General features: G+C 43.3%; 1 protein-coding gene across 1 annotated transcript in view; it reads right to left on the bottom strand.

Annotated features, from left to right (window-relative positions):
- FAT1 (FAT atypical cadherin 1) overlaps positions 1–17,973 on the bottom strand; it is a 157,957-nt gene that overhangs the window by 129,792 nt on the left and 10,192 nt on the right. The window contains exon 2 of the mRNA XM_004696477.2: positions 5,717–8,998. Within this exon, the coding sequence (XP_004696534.1) occupies positions 5,717–8,981 (3,265 nt within the window). The 5' untranslated portion in view covers positions 8,982–8,998. The remainder of the gene's footprint in view (positions 1–5,716; positions 8,999–17,973) is intronic.

Below are 17,973 nucleotides of genomic sequence, written 5' to 3'. Positions count from 1 at the left end.
GCTTTACCCAATTGATGTGTGTATAGATTGTGATAACAGTTGTATGAGCCCCTAATAAAATGTTAAAAAAAAGATTTAAACCAAAAAATAAAAAAATAAAATAAAATGCACACCCCAGGGGAGGGCACTTCATCTAATCACTGTTGGAGCACAAGATGATATTAGCAATTTTAAAGATTCTCTGGGTCAAACATGACTTTACTTTTACAAACAAAGAAGCCACTGCAACTCATCTTTTTATTGGGCTCATAATTAACATGACGGACACCCAGCAGCCTAGAGCACAAGGCTGAATTTATTCCTCCGGTCTACTACCAGAGCAATGCTCATGAATCTCTTCCACATTAACTTCGAAGCTTACACAACGCAGCCAAGACAAGGTTTGAGGGAGGGATGGGGTGAAAGCAGAGAGGTATAATGTTAGGCAAACCAAAACCATAACATGAAATTACTCCTGCTTCAAAGATGAGTTATTCCACTACACATTTTGCCAAATCTGCTTTATAATCCTCATTGTATATTTTAAGGAGACAAAGGGAGGAGGATCTTAATTAGAGCTCTGGAAATTGGCTCTCCATCAAGGCTGGATTTCCAAATAATTTTTCACATTAACACTTCACCGGTCCAAACCTCTGTCAGAGCAGTTCGCTAACACCAAGAGGCCTCCCCCAAACCAAACCCACTGCCATCCAGTTAATTCTGATGCATGGCAACCCTATTAAGGGCAGAATTGCGCCACATAGCATTTTGAAAGGCTGCCACACCTTCTTCCCACAGAGCACCCAGTGGGTTCAAACAGCCTCCCTTTCACTTAGCAGCCAACCACTTGAACCACTGTGCCACGGGGGCTTCTGCATATGACCAATAAGAAAATATCATGAGTCAAAGGACTATCACTCCCACACTGCAATTACTCGTTACTCCCCTCAGAGGCCAATTAGTAAGGAACTTATGAGACCCAAAGCAAGAAGGACTTTACATATTTTAAGAGGAGTCCTGGTAGCATAGTTATACACTGGACTGAAAACCCCAAGGTCAGCAGATTGAATCCACTAGCCGCTCTGTGGGGAAAAGACGAGGCTTTCCACTCCCTTAAAGAGTCAGCATCTTGGAAATCCACAGGGTCATTCTACCCTGTCTTGTGAGTTCATATCGATGACAGTGAATTTGAAAAAGCCTGAAATAAAAGTTCTAGGATGCCATTATGGCACACTGGGTTACATACTGGGCTGCTTACCACATGGACAGCAATTCAAATGCACCAGTCTCTCCAAGGGAGAAAGATGAGGCTGCCTGCTCTCATAAAGACTCACAACCTCAAAAACCCAGAAGGGCAGCCTGCTCTGTCCTACAGGGTGTCTGAATCAACTAGATACAGTACATTTGACAGAATTTCTACAGAGCCCTGGCTGGATGCACTCTCAGTTAAACATTAGACTGCTAACCACAAGGTCGGTGGTTCAAACCCACCAGCCGGTGTGTGGTAGAAACACAAGGGTAACTGCTCCTATAAAGACACAGTCTCAGAAATTCCATACAGAGTCGTTATGAATCAGAATTGGCCTGATGACAGTGAGTTTGGGCTTGGTTTATAGAAATGCTACTTCTTTATTTCAAAAAACTTCTTTTCAAGGACTTTTCAAATTTAAGCAGATTTGGAATAGAAAGGGAAAGATTTAAAAGTGTTAGTGAGAACTAACTCAGATTCCTGAATATGTTGTTTTACAGAAATTAAGTGACATAATTACGACACTGGTGAAACAGGTAGAACACTACCAAAAACTGGTTATATAACTTAACTAACAGCAGGTGTTTAAAGTGACGTCAAAGCATGAAGGGAATAACACAGGGCAAACGGGCTCGTTCTTGGGTGCTGGTGGCACACTGGGTTAAGCACTGGACTAATGGAACGGCCCACGACTGGAACCCACCAGCCACGCCAAGAAAAAAGATGAGTCAGTTCTACTCTATCCTTTAGGGTTGCTGAGTCAGATCAAACGACAGCAGCAGATTTCATTGTGATTTTATGACCGATTCCTGCTATGATTACCCAGCCGTCCTGAGCAGACAAGTATCAATTACTCCAATACTGAATGTATTACTTGAAGAGGAAGTCCACAAGATAAGGGAAAGAAGCAGAGACTGGGAAAGGTGCTAAGCCTAACCTGAGCCAACTCAACTACAACTGGAATTGAGCGAGCTGGAGGCCTGAGCTGTGTGCTGTCTCTCCGATTTTCCTGACCTAAAAAAGCCCTCTCCCTACCTTGACTCTTGCCTACAAATAAGGCGATCCAGTACGGCCAAGGAAGCTAACCCTGAACTGACCCAAGTTTGTAAAGATCAATAAGCTGCAAGAAATGTAATCTCCCTATCAAAATATAAAGGTAGTATACATACTGCATAGCAACCAAATCTCTTGAACAGCAGAGTCTGAAACGATGCCCTGCTCTAAGATGCCAGTCTACCAGTGGACCTTGCCTCTTTGAATGTGAGCTGCATTCTGGTCCTGTCAAGAACCCAATCTCCTGCATCAAGCACCTGAAGGGGCTTTCTCTCTCATTCATTCCCAGGCTCCCACCCACAATCCCCCATGCTGATTGCCATTCTACTTCACCCAAATTTGAAACACTCCATTTGTTCCAATTCCACTGACTGAATCGCCTCAAACTGGTTCGAAGCCTAGAAATTAAGTTAGATTAAGAAAAATTTAGCATTTCTGCTGCAAAGTTTAACAATTATTCCTAAAGGAGCATTACACTGGGATACCAACTATCTTGCCAGGAAGCCCTAAAAACGTAATAATTATTCTACCACCAAAAACACAAAAGACTCATTGATTGAAACACTCACTACATTATTTTTAATCCCATTTTCCACAAACTTTTGAAGCCCCCTCAAAGAGCCTGCAATTCACACCAGGCAAACATTATGCCACTTTTATTCAGTTTTCAAAAGCATGTCAATAGAAAGTTTAATCTACCTTACTTACACTAAGGCGTTGGGTTTTTTTCCTTCTGTAAAGCAAGAACTACAGAATAAATGACCTAGAAATCTCCAACGTCTTTCTCACCTTTTGCCTCAGTATTTATCACAATGCATAGCAATCTCTCACTGACTTACCAAATTAAGAAAAAATGTTTTCCCATGCCTTCCCCCTACCCTACTCAGCTTCCCTCTCTCCCAAAATTACCACTGAAAAAGGCTGGCACTGCCATTTAACTATGAAAACTACTGGCCTATTTCAAAATATAGCCTTGCTTGGTTGATTGTTTCCTATTGTTGCTTGTGTGTTTTTTCCTTTTTTAGCCAACCCCACCCCCATGCCCACCCCAATCCTTTCTTGGTAGTAAGAGTACCCCAGTCCTTTAAATTTATATAAGGGAAAAAAACACCAGTTTCAAAATTATTCTTTAAAAAGCAACAATAAAAATACTCTTTTATTTGAAAGAAGCATCCGAAAAGACAGTGCTCATATAATTTAAGTCCTCAAGGGAAAGTAAATTTAGATTTTTGGTTCTATTTTCAGCCTTAAATTTAACTTGTAACAGTTCATTACAGGCTTTCAAAACCTTCCATGAAAAAGGCAGGGAGAAAAGAAAACCGGGGACAAAATAGTCCTTAGAAAACTCAGAACACACAACATATACAGAGATTAAGTCTCAAGCTTTTAAGTCTTTTTGTCTATTAACAGGTAAAATTCTAATTCTTATTACACAGTAATAAGAATCTTGTTTTTCAGATCAATGATTACCAGACACTGATTAAGCTACTTTTTTTTTTGGTAAAATAAAGTATTTTTTAAAATAACTATGGTTATTTTACATGAGTGGTTCATAATCTTTAATTCTTATATATTACTGGGGGAAAACAGAATAAATAAATGCACACTGAAAATATGTTGGTCTCCAAAGTAATTTATGGAGACTTAAGTCCTTAACTTAGGACAACTATACTATACTTTTCATGTGCTATGCACCTATTCGATCAGGGCATTCACTGTGAATCAAAAAGACAGTAACTAGAGGTGTTGGAGTCAACTATTACGTGTGGGAATAGGTTCTTGACTGAGTGTTGACTGAAAGATGCATTTTATTTTTATTATGCTGGATGGAATGTACTTAAAAGTTTTTAGGTACTTTTGATTTAAAACCTATTTTAGAATGAACATACTTATAACAGAAACAAGATTAATAAACTGAGTCCTGCAGATGGCTGATTAGTGGCACTGGTGGCACAATGGGTTAAGCCTTGGGCTGCTAGTGGCAGGCCTGAGACTGGACCCTACCAGCCACTCCACAGGGGGAAAAAAAAAAAGAGGCAGTTCAACTCTGTCCTATAGGGTTGCTGTGAGTCAGAACCGCTCCACAACAGCACGTGTTGATTGTGGTTTTGTGGCTGATTCGTGCTAGCATTACCCAATTTCTTTCCATTTCTACTACCATACTGAGAAGGCAGGATCTTCCAAAGCCAAATACTCATTAATTTACTCATTTCCTTCTATTACCATTTACTGAGCTGGTTCTATATGCCAGGCACTTGTGGCTAGAGGAGGAGGGCATGAGCCAAAAATTAAAAGCCTGTCCTTGAGGACCTCATTCTACATCGGAGCTTAAAATAATAGCTACCAAATCCATTGCCATCAAGTCAATTCCAACTCACAGTAGCCATATAAAGCAAGAGAACGGCTCCAGAGTTCCCAAGGCTGCAGTCTTCGGGGAAAACAGCCTGCCACTTCTTTCTCCCAAGGAGCAGCTGCCCTGCCTGCAGTGAACGGCCCAGCTTCACTCCTGCAGCACCACACTCCTTTTCAGAGAGCTGCAATGCCCATGCAAAGCCGCTTCACACAGGTTATGTAGAGAGTGGTACATGAAACACCCTATTACAAACTGGCTGTCTTACAGGTTCGGGATGTAGGACCTTATTCTAGGTGAAAAGGCATCATAACAAAGCACTGTTATCATTTACAACATTACCAGATCTAGCCCGTTGAAAGGGTATCCTAACAAAGCATTCTTATCGTCGCCCAAACGAAAGAAAGATTACTAGATCTAACAAAGGCTAAGACCTTTGTCATGCAACTGCAAGCTATCCTGACATAAAAAAGGAAGTAATGCTGAACGCCCTTCTTGTACAGATGGAGAACATGAGGTTTAAGACGACTCTAAATTTGTCTAAGACCACCAAGTTAACACCTGAGAACGCCAGGATTTCAAGCCAGGTCTTCTCAATTTCACATTCCACTCCTCCGCACCTGCTTCTCAAACAAAATCTGGATGGGATTTTAAATCAGGTAGACCACACTAGAAAGCTTCCCTATAGGCACTGCCTAACTTTCCAGGTATGCATTTAACTAGGAAGGGTACCCAAGGTGGTGAAGGTGGTGTTTCTACATAAAATCTGCAAACATATCAGCTTGAAAAATTCTGAAACAAAGCTTCTCGAAGTCATAGCAAACCACAATGAAGCTTCTACTATACAAGCATTCAGAGTGCAAACGTAGATATCAGTATCAGTTATCAATGGTAACAACAGCCATCTCTGCCTGTTCTTTTAACCACTCAGGCTCACTTGGCTCCATCTGCATGCCTGTCCACACCATGTAATGTGCACACGCACCTTTATACAGAACTCCAGTAGTCAGGAACTGTGAAGGGGGCAGAGGCTTATTAAGAAAACAATAGGAGGGATCAAACCAAAGCAACAAAAACATATTTACCTGTCTCTTCGTCTATTTTGAAAACACCAACACCAGAGCCATCTGTAATGGAGTATCGGATCTCTCCGTCTCTTCCTCTGTCCTCATCATGGGCCGATACCGTCAGTACTGAGGCCCCAACAGGCACGTCCTCTTGCACTGCACCCTTTTCCACAAAGCTGGAAAACACTGGTGGGTGCAAGTTCTCATTCACATCAATGACTTCCACTTCCACGTAGCAAGTGGAAGACAGAGACACTGGTTTCCCTTTGTCTTTGGCCCTCACAGTGAGATTATACACCTGCTTCTTCTCAAAGTCTAGCTGCTGTGTGATGCGAAGGGCCCCGCTGAGTTTATCAACATCAAAATGCCCTTCTCCGTGGTCCATGAGGCTGTATCTCACTTGACTAGACTGACCCACATCAGGATCATGGGCTTCCAGCCACATAATTACGCTTCCTTCTGGAAGGTCTTCTCGAACTTTCACCTGGTAATTTGATGGGATGAACTTCGGTGGGTTGTCATTAACGTCTTCCAAGGACACTTTCAAAAGAACGGTGGACAGCAACTGGGGCTCTTCTTTAGCATCATCTCTGGCTTCAATCTTTAAATAGTGAGTGTGCTGCACTTCACGGTCCAGAGGACGCACCGTCCTCACAACCCCCGTCACACGATCGATCGAAAACTGGTCTGTGTCTGAAAGAAGAGCGTATGCCACTTGCCCGTTGGGCCCTAGATCTTTGTCTGTGGCTTCCACCTGGATGATTTCACTGTTAGGCTCCTTGTCTTCACTCACTTCGACAAAATAGTTCTCTTGTAAAAACTCCGGAGCGTTATCATTGGCATCCAGAACTGTGATATCCAGAAGACGCCAAGCAGCCTTCTGTGGTATACCAAGATCATACACGGTCACGTTCAAGGTGTATTTATCCGTTGTTTCACGGTCAAGTGGAGAGAAAACTTTCAGCATTCCTGTTTCCATATCAATTATGAAGCAGCTGTCCTCGTTTCCTCCAGAAAGAGCATAGACCAGTTTTCCATTGAAGCCAGTGTCGAGGTCAGTAGCATTCAGGAAAATGATGCTGGCCCCCACGGGAAGGTTTTCCTTTACTTCAATACGGGTTGGAAGGGCACTTCTAAACTGTGGTGCGTGAGCATTGACAGAGTGAGAATCAAAGAGAATATCCTCCCCCTCCTCTTGATGGTGTAATTTATTTGCCTGCAGGAGCTTCTCGGCCAGCATTTTGGCAACACCAGTCTCCTCACATTGCAAGTTTACTGGTTTGCGACTGGCTGCCACCGTCAGGTTGATAAACAGTGGTGTGGCGAAGTTTTCTCCGTCCGTCGCTGCAATTCTCAGGCTGTGAAAAGACATCATGGCCCCCAAGCCATCCATTAGCGACTGCTTTAACGACAGCACCCCAGAGCTGGGGTTCAAGGTGAACAGACCCAGTTCATTTCCGGCTTCAATCTGGTATCGCACCAACTGAAGTTCGTCGGCATCGATAGCAGAAACAGTAGTTATTTGCTCTCCCACACCGAGATCCCTGGGAATTGTTCCCCCGCAATTTACTTTCTCAAACAACGGCGTGTTGTCATTCAAGTTATTCAGGGTGATGGTCGCTGGGGCTTCCACTTCCCGGCGGTACGGCACGCCCCAGTCGGAGGCCCGGATCCGGAGCGTGTAGACTCGTGGCATCAATTCATAGTCCAGGTGTTCTGAAGTACTCACGGCGCCAGTGAAATGGTCCATCACAAATGGCACGTGGTTGACGTTTGTGATGCTGTAAGTCACGTACCCGTTCTCACCCTCGTCAGGGTCCACGGCTCGCACACTCATGACACTGGTACCGACTGGCACATTCTCATCAAAGGACGCCGTGTACGCTGCCTGAGAAAACTCAGGCGGGTTGCTGTTTGCACTGACCACTTTCACCAGGACTCTGGTGGCGGCGCTCCTGTCACTTGTGGTGACTTCCAGTTCGAAATGGGAAGCCTGCTCTCTTTTAACTGGTTCTAAAATGGAAATGAGTCCAGTACTGTGGTTTAAACTGAACTTAACCTTTCCAGGTGTACTTTTAAAAACATACCTCAGGTGAGGATAATTAGGTATGGCTTTGACCATGACCACCGGTGTGTTGGGAGGTGCAAATTCACTGATTTCTACTCGGTAGACAGCTTTTTCAAACTTGACCGGCCCGGCTTTGAAATGTGGTGAAGTCACCTGAATCACTTTCACAGAAGAAAACCGGGGAGGTGTGCCCTTATCTTTAGCCTGAAGCGTCAGGTTGTAGCCAAAGGAATAGCTGTGCCAGTCAATGACACCAACTGCTTTGATTTTGTATTCTTTACTGCCTGGAGACGACCTCACAGTCCGAAACTGCTGAAAGGGGTCACCAGCCACGATGCTCAATGACCCAACCTCCCCATTGGCACCTTGATCACAGTCGTCGACTGTTACAATCGCATATGTTGGGTCTCGCTCCAGTTCGGACGGTGACAAGGTCACTGCTGCTATCACAGGAGCACACTCATTGGCCTGTTCTACATGAACTGTTAGCTTGGCCATGCTGCTGATACCGCTGCTGCCATACAATTTCATTCCACGGTCCACAGCAAGAATTTCCATCTCATGGAGCTTGGTCTCTGCAAAATCTAGTCTCCCGGTTAAAACGACAACACCACTGGTCGGGTGAATAGCAAACATGTCTGTTCGGTCTTTAAAGCTGTAGTAAAATTCCCCATTGGTTCCTATGTCTGCGTCTGTGGCACTGACTCTTGCGATACTGGTCCGTACGGCTGTGTTTTCAGGTAAAGACACACTGTAGGAGGTGGGTGAGAACAATGGTCTCAAGTCATTTGTATCCAGCACTTGCACTCTGACCTTGGTGCGTGCTTCAGCATTAGTATTTTTTTCAACTGCTTTGACTATCAGTGTGTAGTGGTCTTTCACTTCTCTATTAAGAATAGCTGTATTTCCTCCTTTGGTCCTTATTCTTAGAAAGCAAAAGTCTCCAAGGATGTACTCTTCTGCTTTGAACAAGTTTTCACTGTCTCCTGAGATGATTTTGTACCTTAATTCCCACAATGGATTTGTAATGTAAATACCCATCTTGACGGGGTGCCCAACGTAGGTCTTGGCTGCAGAGTTCTCGTGCACACTGACATTGTACTGGAAATGTGTAAACTGAATCGAAGTCTGTTCAAGTCTTTGGCTTCCATCGCTGTCTCCAAAACGCAGGAGGAGGAGCAGCAGAAGCAGAAGCAAGGCCAAATGTCTCCCCATGGCTTCACTCTCGGGACCTGCAACAAGGGGCAGAAATACGAATAATTATCTCAGGGAAATAAATCCAGCCCAAAACAAACAAACAAAAAAGTACCTCTTTTCTAAAAGTTTCTCTTTATAAACCACACAATTTCAAAAAGGATGTCCAATCATAAGGGTTATGAATAAACACAATGGTTTTGAGTTTTCTTTTTCTTTAGTGTTTTCCAATATACATATTGACATCGTTGGGCTACATCTACAATTATACATTTATCAATTGTTTTTCTCATGTGAATTACTCAAAGGTAAGAGATCATAATGAAAGACTTCAATGTAGCATTATAATCTTATACTTAGATCTTCTAGGACAGTGGTTCTCAACCTTCCTAATGCCGCAACCCTTTAACACAGTTCCTCAGGTTGTGGCGATCCCCCAACCATAAAATGATTTTCGTTGCTACTTCATAACTGTAATTTTGCTACTGTTATGAATCGTACTGTAAATATCTAATATGCAGGATGTGAAAGGGTCATTCAACCTCCAGAGGGTTTGAGACCCACAGGTTGAGAACCGCTGTTCTAGGCAAACACAAACAATTTTTAAAAAGGTAGACAGTAAGCATTGTGTACATTTCCTTAGAAAAAAAGAATTAAGTACTCAAAAGCTCACAAGTAATCTGATTTACAGTATCCTGAGCAAATGACGTTTCCAACAACGAATGTAAGGGCAAAGAAAACTTCACCAGTGGCTTTATATGATCTTCCATAAGGATAGCTTGCGATCTCCTTTCAAAAGTTATGCTGAAATTATATTATTTCTTTATAGGGATGATTATGTTTACTCTATATACAGTGTAAGAGTTTATTGTCTCATCTAGCAGGCAGACACAACTATTTATCGGAACTAAAATAATTATATCAAGTTTGATACAGGGGTAATTTCTAAACCAACAACATGAGCCAAAAAAGTCATTTTATAAAATGAAAACCAGAGTTCAGCAGCCTGATGTCAGGTGAAGCACAGTAGCTCTCACCTAACTGAATCAGTGTTTTATCCCCACGGCTGTCAACAACCAATGTACATGGAGTGAATGTTATTCCCAAGGCACTGAACAAGTTGTCGACCGGGAGCATTCCTCCGAGAAAACAAGACAAGCTCACATGCCCTCACTCGTGTAAGTTACACACAAAGCCAGGAGGTGGTAGGCACCACAGGGAAGCCAGAATGGAAAGGAAAAGGCAGTAAGTAGAAAAGCCAGCAAAGCCACTGGCCTTCGGAATGGACAAGGGAACAGAACAACCCGTTGCAAAGCAACCGAAACAAACTTCTGAGAAATTTGTCTTTGTGAATTAACAGCTCCTTCACAAAACTACGCAGCACTGCCGTAGAGGACAGCCAGGTCCCCTTGAAGATTAACATCCTAAGCAATATGAAATGTTACCGGAGGTGAGAGAGAGAGCACACCTAGGGCTGGTCTAACAGCCAGGTGGAAATTAGCATGGCAGCCTTAATTTACAGTGCCTTAACTCAGCTACTGCCAACTCTGCCTCATTAGTCATTACATTAAGGGGGAAAAAAGAAAAGACCTGATATGCATAAAGTAATTAGAAGCTTAATTGATACTGAATCACATTCAATTTGGGCCCTGGAACGTGTTCCTTGGCTGTGATGCCTTCCTGCAGCAGATAGGGCATTAAACAGGGTTTGGGTTCTTCTCACTCGCATTGTCACCAAGTTGATTCTGAACCCTAGCTACCCGATAGGACGGGCAGGCTTGCTCCTCTGCGTGCCCGAGAGACTAACTCTTTCCAAAAAGCTCATCTTTCTTCCCCAGGTGCAGCTGGTGGTTTCTAACTGCTAACCTTAACCTTGCTAATAGCAGCCTACCATAGAACCCCCAAGCCACCAAGGTGCCTCAAGAAAACAAGTCGGGCAAACAAAACATGACAATCTTTTTCTCCTAGATATATGTCTGTTAATTTTTTTTTTCAAATTAATCAACTCTTCTAATACTCAAGGGATGTTAACATTATGAGACACGCCTGTCATTTTACCAAAACAAATGAAAAGTTCAATTCAATTCAGACTTTTTGGGGTGGGTGAGGTGGGGTAGGGGGAAGAACCAAGAAACTCTTGGTGGAGGTGTCAAGTAAGTACTGCACTGGCTGCTAATTGAAAAGTCAGCAGTTCAAAGCCACCAGCCAGACCACAGAACAATGAGGCTTTCCTCTCCTATAAAGAACTATAGCCTTGGAAACGCTTTGGAGGGTTGCTGTGAGTCAGAACTGACTGAAGAGGCCTTGGGTAATCTGGTTTGGGCACTGAGAACCTGGTGTGGGACAGAACCAATAGGAGCACAGTTAAAAGATTAAAAAATATTTTTTAAAAGATCCTAATGCTGAGGTATTAACAAACTAGGTATAAAAATATATATACAGAAAATATAATAAAAGATTTCTTCAAACAGAAATGAAATTATAGAAAATGCTAAAGAAAACATGTTAAAGAAACATTGTCTCTATCATCTAATTCCATTTTAATTATCCAAGACAGTAACTATTTTCCACATTGCAACCAATGTTATACTGACATGCTATTGCAAGTGCCTTCAATAGCTGCTTAATTCTGTATACACAATATAATATAGCCACTAAGAAAAATAAAGGTAGCACTTTATATGTGGATATGTGACCATGTGCAGGCATGGTTCACCTGGAAAAATGGAGTGATCTAATTTGTTAAAAAAGGGGGGGGGTGATAAATTGTGTGTGCCTGGGCATAATACATGGATATGGTTAAATATGAACAGAAAAACTAGACAGATTTTTAAAAACACTTGACAACAGAACTTTTGGAGAACAGGCGAAAAGCAGTAAGTAGGTGAAATCAGTGCTTTCCTACAAGGCTGATTTGCCCTCAGTACCAGGTATTGTCACTATCATTTATTCAATGATACCATTAACTAACAAATATTTAATGCGCAGGTGGTAGGGGTCCAGAAGTGAACAAACAAGTCCTCATCCGGGACACACTTCTTAGTGGGAGACAAGACAAGCACACAAAGAATGTAGAAGATGCTGCTGCCTGAATGCGAAGGTCAAAAATAAAGCCTGGCAGGCAAAACTGGGAAGGAATGGTCACAAATCTGGGGGGGAAACAAAGGGGAAGTGTGAGGGGGCTTTAAGAGTTCAGAGACGAATTCCATTATATTTTTATTTCATTTTTCCAAGAGCTGTTTGAAGCCCCCTCATCTCGCAGGGTGTTTCGCATTACTCCTGCCGTCAACGCATCATGTTCCCAGACCTCAGTTCCGACAGCCAGTGCCTCCCAATAGTGCCAAACGTTCTTGGGGTTCGGGATTTCCTGGAGTAGTACAACACTGGTTGAGAGAAGTGGCAAGAGGCCATTGTGGTCTGGGCACAATGGGTTAAGAAAGAGCAATTATAGGAGAGACAACAAAGGGCCATCTTTTAAATAAACTCTGTGTCAGATGTACCCAAATGTTGCGAGGATAATTTCCCTTATTGTTAAAATTTCACAGCAGTATGGCATATTTGTCATAAGTAATGCATCATTAATTAAAGCCCATGGATTTTTTTTTTTTAACTTTGAAGTCCGGTATCTGTCCTAGAATCTCATCCAAGATCCATCTCATTTGTTTCTCGTGCTTCGTAAGGCTCCTCTAGACTGCGGTAGTTTCTTAAACTTCCTGTTTTCAATGACTTCTCAGTGTTCAGCCCACTGGTCCTCAATTTGAGTTGGTTGGATGTTTTCCCATCATTACATCGGGATTACATGTTTTTCGGGAGGAAAAGCACAAGACGAAGTGGCATTTTCACCACTTGGGACGGCATTTACCTACAATCCACCTGACTTATCATTGTTGATGGTGGCCTGGGTAGCATGGTATCTGTGAGGTTTCCGCATTGTCATGTCACCTCCAACCCCTTTTCTATACTACACTGTTTGGAAGGAAAGCATGTTTAAGAAATCAGGAAATAAGCACCTACTCTTTGAAAAAGCAGTACCTACAGACATGAGTGAGAATTACAAATTGGGCTAGTTGGAAACCTTGGGAGAATAAGAATTTTCTACTGCTGTAACGTTATAGCCTCAGACACCCACAGGTGGCAGTTCTACTCTGCCGTATAGGGTCGCTATGAATCAGAACTAGATGTGTCCTGTCATTCTACCTATCCACTCATGTACTGATACCAGCATGGTCTCATGGAGCGAGGGGTTTTCTTGGATTTAAGGATTTTACCACCACTGAGAAACTAAAGCTACGGTTCTCAACCTGTGGGTCGCGACCTCTGGGGGGGAGGGGGGGTGTCGAATGACCCTTTCCCAGGGTTCGGCCAATTCATAAAGCAGCAAAATTAAATTATGAAGTAACAACAAAAATAATTTTATGGTTGGGGGGGATCACCACAACATGAGGAACTGTATCAAAGGGTCATGGCCTCAGGAAGGTTGAGAACCCCTGAACCAGAGTATTTTGAGCATTGGTATTACGTGTTCAGACTTAGCCTGGCATTTGTGTGGAGAGCTGAATATAGGTCAAAGGGTGAAAACAAAGCGCGAGACCTGTTAGGAGACTGTGGCACGGATGTAGATAGCAGGTCAGGATGGCTTCAGCCACCCTGGTACTGATGGCGAGAAGTGGTCAGATTCTGGACCGATAGCTCAGGATTTGCTGATGAACTGAAGGGGAAGAAGAGAAAGAGAAATACCAAGAAGACGCCAAGAAGTGTGGTCTGAGCTGCTATGATGAAATTACCATGCATGGAGTGGAGGCTGAAGGGCCTAACAGACTTTAAGGCACAAGTTTAGGAGTTCCGTTTTGAATACCACGGTTGGAGTGCTGAGTGGGCAGAGGAGGTGTGCTGGAGGTCCAGCCTGCAGGTGTGAAGCTGAGATGTCAGACTATGGAAGATTAGACTTAAAGCCAAAAAAGTCCTAGGAATGAAATCAGCAACAGAAAAAGCACAGACAAGCGAAAGACAAAGACAGAGCCCAGTTGTCTGTCCAAAGGGCAGTAGAGGAGGAGGAAAGGCCAAAGAGGAAAGGGCCCGAGGTAGGAAATTAGCAAACAGTAGTGTGGTAATAAGAAATCTTTTTTTTAAGAAAACATTTTAAGCCTGACATTAGAAGTATCAGTGGCCCTGGCTGGTACCACGCTGTCCTCACCACCACCAATGAAGGGCCTGGGCACTTGCCCCACACACTCCAGAGTCACGAGGACCAGCCAACATTGTCGCTACTCTCTCCCTAAGCTTCTGTCAGTAAGCACAGCTTCTAGTCGCCTACAACTGGACTCCCCAAGACCCCACCCACCTTTCACCACCTACCTCCCCACCCGAGTTCTTCTCCTGGAAATACATCGGGCTGGTTCCTTGACAGACCACATCCATTAGTGAAGCCTTTGAAAACTCTGAATTTACTCTGCACACTTGGTTGATACCTATGTGCCCTCATACACCAGCAACAGACCGCACCGCTGTGACCAGATGCAGGAGGAAGAAGGCGTTCTGCACCATGAAGATCACTGCTGTACTTCAGGAGCAGCCCGGGCAGTGCTCCTCTGTCCTCTGGGCTCTCTATTGCCAGAATTCATGGAGGGCACGAGTCTGGTGAGTTTGAATTTGGTGACTGGAATAGATTGCTACGTGCAATTAATTTGATCAGAAAGAAAATCTACTTTGTAGGAGATACTGCAAACTTTACAATACTGTAACCAAGAATTGTGAACTCTGCTGTCAATACAAAATACCACAATTAAAACTATAACCAAACCCACAGCTGTGAAGATGATTCCGACTTAGAGCAACAACACTAGATAGCCTTTCCAAGGTCATGATTCTGTTTTGATTTGTTTTGTTTTCTGGGTCCAGTGTACTTTATTGATGGTACACATCAAAAGATTGGGCTCTATAAGCCCCTCCTCTTCTTCAAGGGTCTGCATGGTGAAACTCAAGATGGTGGGATATTCTCAGTGATGGGGGATCCAGTTGAGGGCAGACTCCCCAGGAGCTGAGGGCCTCTCTTCCTCTAGTGCTGTTGCTAGGGCTGGTGGTCCAGCAGGGCTCTTACTGTTTGGAGACCATGTGGACCATAAGGTCCACCACTCTGTTGCTGTAGCCAAATTTATTGCCATACCAGGAAATGAGCTTGACAAAGTGGTCGTTGAGGGCAATGCCAGGCCAGCATCAAAGGTGGAAGAGTGGGGGTCACTGTTGAAGTCACAGGAGACAACCTGGTCCTCAGTGTAGCCCAGGATGCCCTTTAGGGAACCATTGGACGCCTGCTTCACCACCTTCCTGATGTCATCGTACTAGGCTGCTTTCTCCAGAAGGCAGGTCAGATCCACGACCAACTCATTGGGGGTGGGGGCACAGAAGTTCAGCAGAGTTTCCCATTCAGCTCCGGGATAACCTTGCCCACAGCCTTGGCAGTGCCAGCAGATGTGGGGATGGAGTTGTGGGCAGCCCCACGGCTGTCCCGCCAGTTTCCCAGAGGGGCCGTCCATGGTCTTCTGGGTGGCATTATGGGGTGGACTGTGGTCACGAGTCCTTCCACGATGCCATAGTTGTCATGGATGACCTTGGCCAGGGGGGCCAAGCATTTGGTTGTGGAGGAGGCATTGTTGATTATCTTGAGGGAGTTGTCATACTTCTTGTGGTTCATACCCATCACAAACATGGGGGCATTGGCAGAAGGGGTGAGATGATCACCCTTTTGGCATTGCCCTTCAAGTGAACCCCAGCCTTCTCTACTGAAGATGCCGGTAGGCTGAATGACATACTCCACACCAGCCTCCCCCCACCTGATGTTGGTGGAATGACACTCCTGGAAGATGGAGATGGGGTTCCCATTGATTAGCTTCTTGTTTTCAGCCTTGACAGTGCCACTGAACTTGTCATGGGTGAAATCATACTGGAACATGTAGACTAGGTAGTTCAGGTCAATGAACGGGGCACTGGTGGCAACAATAACTACTTTGACAGAGTTAAAAGCAGCCCTGGTGACCAGGTATCAAATGCGGCCAAATACATTTACTCCAACCTTCACCATCATGTCTCAGGGATGGGACTGGGACTGCGCAGGAACGGGAAGATGCTGCCTGTCACACAAGGAGGAGCAGAGTGCCCAAGGTAGTAATTCTTTACAGGAGCAGCCAGCCTCATCTTTCTTCCACAGAGCAGCTGGTGGACTTAAATCCCCGACTTTGCAGTTGGAAGTCCAATGTTTATCTGACGGCACCACCGAGGCCCTTAGAATAAAACTATGGCTGTATTTAATGCAAAACAAACTAACGCTAAAAGGGAAGAGAAAGATGCTAGCATAATTTCATCTAAAATGCGCTAATACCTAGAGTTCATGCTTATGAAAATTAAACTCCAAAGTTAGCCAAGGGCTACACTCTGATATTTAGAAAGTGATCATACTGTTTGAACTCCTATGTGTGTAGAATTCTACGTATTTTCCAAAAGTGGGGGAAAACTGTTTACTTTAGTTCAGCCTTTAGGGAAAAACGCTTCAGGTCCAAAGCTTAAATATCTTTAGTATAGATTTCAGAAAACCCATAAATAAAGGGAGAAAAATATTTTCTGCAGAAATCAGATATTAATATCCTCATATTTCTTCATTAGAGAAACCTTCATATAAAATGCACCACTCAATTATTGTGACTACACATTCCTCACAAAACAGAACGCAGGACCTGTACTGGGAACATAAATGCATTAATTCAAATATTTAAATCTAAAGCTTGAGATTTTTTAAAGTGTTTCATATGCTTCAGAGATAAGACAGGTATGACACAGTATCATCCAGTATATATTTTATTATGTGTTGTGTATTTATTAGTCTGGGCCACAATTCCTACACACATCATTAGTCATTCTGTCCCTCTATGTAAAAGGGGAAACATTACTTCCTGTCCCCATACTGGAGCCCTGGGGGCACAGTGGTTATGCACCAGACTGCTTAACACAAGGTCAGCATTTCGAGCCCACCAGACATGCCTTGGGAGAAAAACAAGAACTAGACTTAGGGACTCACAAGGGCAGTTCTACTCTCTCCTGTAGTGTTGCTCTAAGTCAGAATTGACCCCAGAGCAGGTATTTGGTTTTTTGTTTCTACATAGTTATTAAAAAAACACACGCAAAAGTTATATAAAGGTAATACTGCTTTTCTCCCACACAATACTTTCTCCCCAATTCTTTCATTTAGTATCAGCATCAATGATCGCAAAAGCAAGCAAGCAATCAAAAACCCACAGCCACTGAAGTGATTTTGACTCATAGCAATCCTACAGGGCAGAGGAGACCTGCTCCTTCGGGTTTCTAAGACTGTAGTCTTTACAGGAGCAGGCCAGCCTCATCTTCCTCATCAGTCTGGTGGGTTTGAACCACTGACCATGGGTTAGCACTTAATACGTATAATCCATGAAGTTACCAGGGTTCCATCACTGAAAGCATCATTAAGTTATGTTGTTATTGGAAGGTTGAGTTAATGACTAGTGATATCGTGTTTTAAGGGTTTTTGTTTTGTTTTGTTTTGTTTTACAGATCTTAAAATGGCAAGAAAGATGTAACTACATTTCCAAAGACATACGAGCAAGTTGTTTTTAAAAAAAAAGAGTTGATACCTATTTGTCAAATTTTGATTAAATGAAACATTTAAATGCTTTTCTAAATCATTAAACAGTACTCTTAAAAAATTTACTGCGAAAACCTGTTTGGGACTCAGCCATAAGCAATTGCTAGCTTCCAAATAGTATTTATAATGGGGGCAGATGTGACTGCATTTTTCTAAATAAATTTTAATAGTTATAGATGGTATTTTTTTAATCATTTTTATTGGGGGCTCGTACAATTCTTACCACAATCCATACATACATCCATTGTGTCAAGCACATTCGTACATTTGCTGCCATCATCATTCTCAAAACATTTGCTTTCTACTTGAGCCCTTGGTATCAGCTCATTTTCCTCCTCCCTCCCC

Source organism: Echinops telfairi, unplaced genomic scaffold (assembly GCF_000313985.2).
Source record: "Echinops telfairi isolate 266 unplaced genomic scaffold, ASM31398v2 ScPeMD7_9;HRSCAF=40, whole genome shotgun sequence".
Classification (NCBI taxonomy): domain Eukaryota; kingdom Metazoa; phylum Chordata; class Mammalia; order Afrosoricida; family Tenrecidae; genus Echinops; species Echinops telfairi.
Note: the sequence above shows the minus strand (reverse complement) of the source record. Positions and strands in the feature narration are given on the sequence as shown.